At 54.8% G+C, this 5,119-nt stretch overlaps 1 protein-coding gene across 1 annotated transcript; it reads left to right on the top strand.

The window, feature by feature from the left end:
- Positions 1-1,123: 1,123 nt before the first annotated feature.
- On the top strand, positions 1,124-4,263 carry PGP (phosphoglycolate phosphatase). The gene is made up of 2 exons (XM_073559262.1): positions 1,124-1,787; positions 3,813-4,263. The coding sequence occupies exons 1-2, from the start codon at positions 1,193-1,195 to the stop codon at positions 4,136-4,138; spliced, it is 921 nt and encodes a 306-aa protein (XP_073415363.1). The 5' UTR covers positions 1,124-1,192; the 3' UTR covers positions 4,139-4,263.
- Positions 4,264-5,119: the final 856 nt, after the last annotated feature.

The raw sequence follows: 5,119 nt of genomic DNA, 5'->3' as shown, positions 1-5,119 counted from the left end.
CCTTCCCCACCGACGTCCCCTCTTCCCCACAGACGTCCCCTCATTCCTTCCCCACCAATGTCCCCTCTTCCCCACCGACGTCCCCTTGTCCCCTCTTCCCCACCGATGTCCTCTCGTCCCCTCTTCCCCACCGACGTCCTCTCATCCCCTCATTCCTTCCCCACCGACGTCCCCTCTTCCCCACAAACGTCCTCTCGTCCCCTCCGACGTCCTCTCATTCCTTCCCCACCAATGTCCCCTCTTCCCCACAGACGTCCTCTCGTCCCCTCCGACGTCCTCTCATTCCTTCCCCACGGACGTCCCCTCTTCCCTACAGACGTCCTTTCGTCCCCACCGAAGTCCTCTCGTACCCTCTTCCCCACCGACGTCCTATCATTCCTTCCCCACCAATGTCCCCTCTTCCCCACCGACGTCCCCTCTTCCCCACAGATGTCCTCTTGTCCCCTCCGACGTCCCCTCGTCCCCACCGACGTCCTCTCGTCCCCTCTTCCCCACCGACGTCCTCTCGTCCCCACCGACATCCTCTCGTCCCCTCCTCCCACCAACGTCCTCTCATCCCCACCGACGTCCTCTCATTCCTTCCCCACCGACGTCCTCTCATTCCTTCCCCACCAATGTCCCCTCTTCCCCACCGACGTCCTCTCGTCCCCTCTTCCCCACCAACGTCCTCTCGTCCCCTCTTCCCCACCAACGTCCTCTCGTCCCCTCTTCCCCACCAACGTCCCCTCTTCCCCTCTGCCATCCTCTCATTCCTTCCCAACCAATGTCCCCTCTTCCCCACAGGCGTCCTCTCATTCCTTCCCCACCGACGTCCCCTCTTCCCCACCAGTGTCCCCTCTTCCCCACCGACGTCCCCTCTTCCCCACCGACGTCCTCTCGTCCCCTCTTCCCCACCAGTGTCCCCTCTTCCCCACCGACGTCCCCTCGTCCCCTCTTCCCCACCGACGTCCTCTCGTGCCCTCTTCCCCACCAATGTCCCCTCTTCCCCACCGACGTCCTCTCATCCCCTCTTCCCCACTGACGTCCTCTCAGACAATCAGCAGGTGCGATGTCGCCATTCTGATCGCCAGTTCTCCTTGCAGACGGCTCCGCCCGGTGCTCATATAAGGGCAGACCCGGCTCTGCCGTCGGTGACAGACCTCTCCGGAGCCGCCTCTTCCGGTCCCTCCCGCCCGGCGGCCAGTGATTAACCATGGCGGCCTCCAAGTGCTCGCGGCTGAGCGGGGAGCTGTCCCGCCGGCTCCTGGCCTCGGTGGACACGGTGCTCTTTGACTGTGACGGGGTGCTGTGGCGGGGGGACGAGGCGGTGCCGGGGGCCCCGGAGCTGGTCACCGCTCTGCGGAGCAGCGGGAAGCGGGTCTTCTACCTGACGAACAACAGCACCAAGACCCGGGCCATGTACGCCGACAAGCTGGGCCGGCTGGGCTTCGGCGCGGAGCCGGGGGAGGTGTTCGGCACCGCGTACTGCACGGCCCGGTACCTGCGGGATGAGGCGCGGCTCCAGGGCAAGGTCTACCTGATCGGCGGCGCGGCGCTGAGCCGGGAGCTGGAGGCGGCGGGGATCCCGCACGTGGGGAGCGGCCCGGAGCCGGTGACCGGCGGGATGAAGGACTGGGCGGCGCTGGAGAAGGACCCGGAGGTGCGGGCGGTGGTGGTCGGCTTCGACGAGCATTTCGGCTACATGAAACTGACGCGGGCGCTCCACTATCTGCAGGACCCGGACTGCCTGTTCATCGCCACCAACACCGACACCCGCCTGCCGCTGGAGGGAGGACGCGTCATCCCCGGTACTGACCTCACCGGAATAATGAAGCAGACGCCCCTCTGCCTCCTATATAAACACTGACCCTGTTTCCCATAGCAACCTATCAGAGCGCAGCTTTCAGTTTACTGAACAGTGTAAAGAATGAAAGCTGCGTTCTGATTGGCTGCATGGAGTAACTAGGACAGTTGTCTTTTGTCACTGATTTTTTGATTGGTAGCTATGGGTAACTGAGGCAGGTTTCTGTTAAAACTGAGCAGGGATTGGTTGCTATGGTTACTAGGACAGGTTTTTCCCGGTAACGTAGACCTTAGAAACGAGGCGCTATAGAAACATCCGTCACGATGGCCGACTGACACTGACCGCAATTGAATGGAAAAACTCCCATCAATTACCTCAGACGTCGTTAGTTTCCCACTGAAAAGATAGCGGGCCGTGTTGAATTGGGTAAAGTTTATTCAAACTTTCAGAATTTTTTTTCTCACCACAAAAAAAATAATAAAATGAATGATTGTGACAGAGGAGGAAGTGTCTCCATCCCGTCCGGCGCTGTTGTCTCACCGTCGCTCGTTACTTCACGTCTTGTTATATGTGGCCGGTGATGCAACAAAACACAACGGCCTTTGTATGTGTCTGGTTATTGCAAAACTTCATGACCTTGTTCACACTTGCACTAAAATCACAGTGGAACATGACCGCTGCCGCCTATCAGAGGTCACTGACTGACTGCAGCGGTCATGAGGGAGCAGACGAGAGTCCCAGGCAGCGCTGCGGAGGAATGGCAGTAGTCATTTTTTCACCATCCCGGGCTAGATCTTCATGTAAATGTTCCGGTCGTCTAGGACCGTCCCTGTGAGCCGGCCGCGCGCTACAGATTTAGGCCGATTTAGACGAAGTCCATTTATCCGTCAGTGCAGATTCTTTGCTCAAACCAGCGTGACAGATGGAGCCCATGGCAGATCTTTTCCCGCTTGTTATCTGGTGATCTAATTATGGGGATTGGTGCAGATTCCATCAACCTGTAGACCGCGCTGTAATAGAGACTGAGCCGTCGGTTTGTCTAGATTGACCATTAGGTTGTGGTTTTGTCATCCAAGATGGCAACCTTCAAAGGACGAGATAGAAGTCTGCTGTCCCTAATATGCGTCCAGCATTATCTTGGCTTAATGTGATAATCCATGTAAGCAGAACTGTATGATCCTTTATACAAGTGAAACTCAATCTCTGCCCACTAGCCTGACTGACAGCTCAGTGCCCCTCTTCCCTGCTGCAGAATCTCCACCCATGTTAGCCTGACTGACAGCTCAGTGCCCCTCCTCCTGCTTAATCTTGACCAACATCACCTGATTGACAGCTTCTCAGTGCCTCTCTACCCATCTTAGCATGATTGACAGCTCCTCAGTGCCCCTTCTCCCTGCTTCTGAATCTCCACCCAGCTTAGCCTGATTGACAGCTCCTCAGTGCCCCTCCCTGCGGCAGAATCTCCACCCAGCTTAGCCTGATTGACAGCTCCTCAGTACCTCTCAATGCTGCAGAAACTCCACCCACCTTAGCCTGATTGACAGCTCCTCAGTGCACCTCCTTACTGTTGCAGACTCTCCACCCACCTTAGCATGATTGACAGCTCCTCAGTGCCTCTCCTCCCTGCTGCAGAAACTCCACGCACCTTGGCTTGATTGACAGCTCCTCAGTGCCCCGCCTCCCTGCTGCAGAATCTCCACCCACCTTAGCATGATTGACAGCTCCTCAGTGCACCTCCTTCCTGTTGCGGACTCTCCACCCACCTTAGCCTGATTGACAGCTCCTCAGTGCCTCTCCTCCCTGCTGCAGAAACTCCGCCCACCTTGGCTTGATTGACAGATCCTCAGTGCCCCTCCTCCCTGCTGAGATCTCACTGCAGCCATCAGACTTCGCGGTGCGGAGTCTGAATACATTGGAGTCATTCTTTCACTTTTTTAGCTGGACTCCTAAAATGATCCGTCTGATTTTTATTTTCTTTAGAAGTGCTTAGACTTTTTATCAGTTGCCTTTTTTTTTTTTTTTTTTCCAGGAACCGGCTGCATGGTGCGTGCAGTCGAAACTGCAGCTCATCGCAAAGCCCAGGTCATCGGGAAACCCAACTCTTTCCTCTACGACTGCGTAGTCAGAGAATGTGGCTTGGATCCGTCACGGACTGTGATGGTGGGAGATCGCCTGGACACAGACATTCAGATGGGCTCCACCTGCGGGATCCGAACACTCCTGACCCTGACCGGATTCTCCAGCCTGGAGGAAGCAAAGTCCCACCAAGAAAACGGCTCCCTGTCCCTGGTCCCAGACTTCTACGTGGACTCTGTCGCCGATCTGCTTCCGGCCCTGTCTCCGGCTGATCAGTGACCGCTCAATATTTCTTATACTTTTACCAGAAGTCACGGTTCGATTAACTGCTGCAGAATCTACATAGAATGAAAAGTTATATCCCTATTATTTATTTTATAAAATATCGAATTATTTTACAGAAACTGCGTTCGATTTCAGCTCATTTTTTTGGCGGGGGGGGATGGGAACCAGACCCTCAAAGAAGGATGGATTACACAGATATTATAGACCATCACATCCATAGGGATGAAAACTAAAAATGGACTTCAGCTAGGATGAAAGACCGCCCCATACTTCCTGCTCACTGCAAATACTGTAGACGTGACCACTGCAGCCAATCAGTTTGGTCACTTATAGCCAGTGATTGGATGCAGCGGTCAAACAGAAAGAATGGAGACCGGTGGCGGACCTAGCTGGCCTTGGAAGAGGAACATCAAGGGGCATCCTTAGTGCGATAAGGGTTATATATGATAGGTTGGGGTCCTCCACCTGTTGGGGAATTGGGGATCCCTGTTCCGCAATGGTTGCTGCTGAATTTAGAAGGGGGTGACAAAATGCAGAGCAGCCGTGTAGGTGTTTGTCGCCCTCCATAATAAGGAGCTACGGAAAAAGCAGAGAGGTGACACCTGTCAGATTTGGAATACTCTGGTAACTCTTCCAATAGTTTGGGCTAACTTTGCACATGTTGCCAGCAGGAAGAGTTGCAGCTCCTTACTCCAGTCATCTAAAGTTTGGGGTATGCATTATGAGTGCATGGAGTGAGCATGCACTGTGAGTGTGCATAGAGTGAGCATGCATTGTGTGAGTGTGCATAGAGTGAGCATGCATTGTGTGAGTGTGCATATAGTGAGCATGCATTGTGTGAGTGCATATAGTGAGCATGCATTGTGTGACTGCATTGAATGAGTGTGCATGTGCTGTTCTGCTGGATGTAATAGGAAATGTAGTTCTCACTGCTGAGGCTGCAGGAGCCGCCATCCTACTGCCTCTGTCTTCACC

This window comes from Dendrobates tinctorius, unplaced genomic scaffold, assembly GCF_039654945.1.
Source record: "Dendrobates tinctorius isolate UK_male_01 unplaced genomic scaffold, ASM3965494v1 ptg000267l, whole genome shotgun sequence".
Lineage (NCBI taxonomy): Eukaryota > Metazoa > Chordata > Amphibia > Anura > Dendrobatidae > Dendrobates > Dendrobates tinctorius.
Note: the sequence above shows the minus strand (reverse complement) of the source record. Positions and strands in the feature narration are given on the sequence as shown.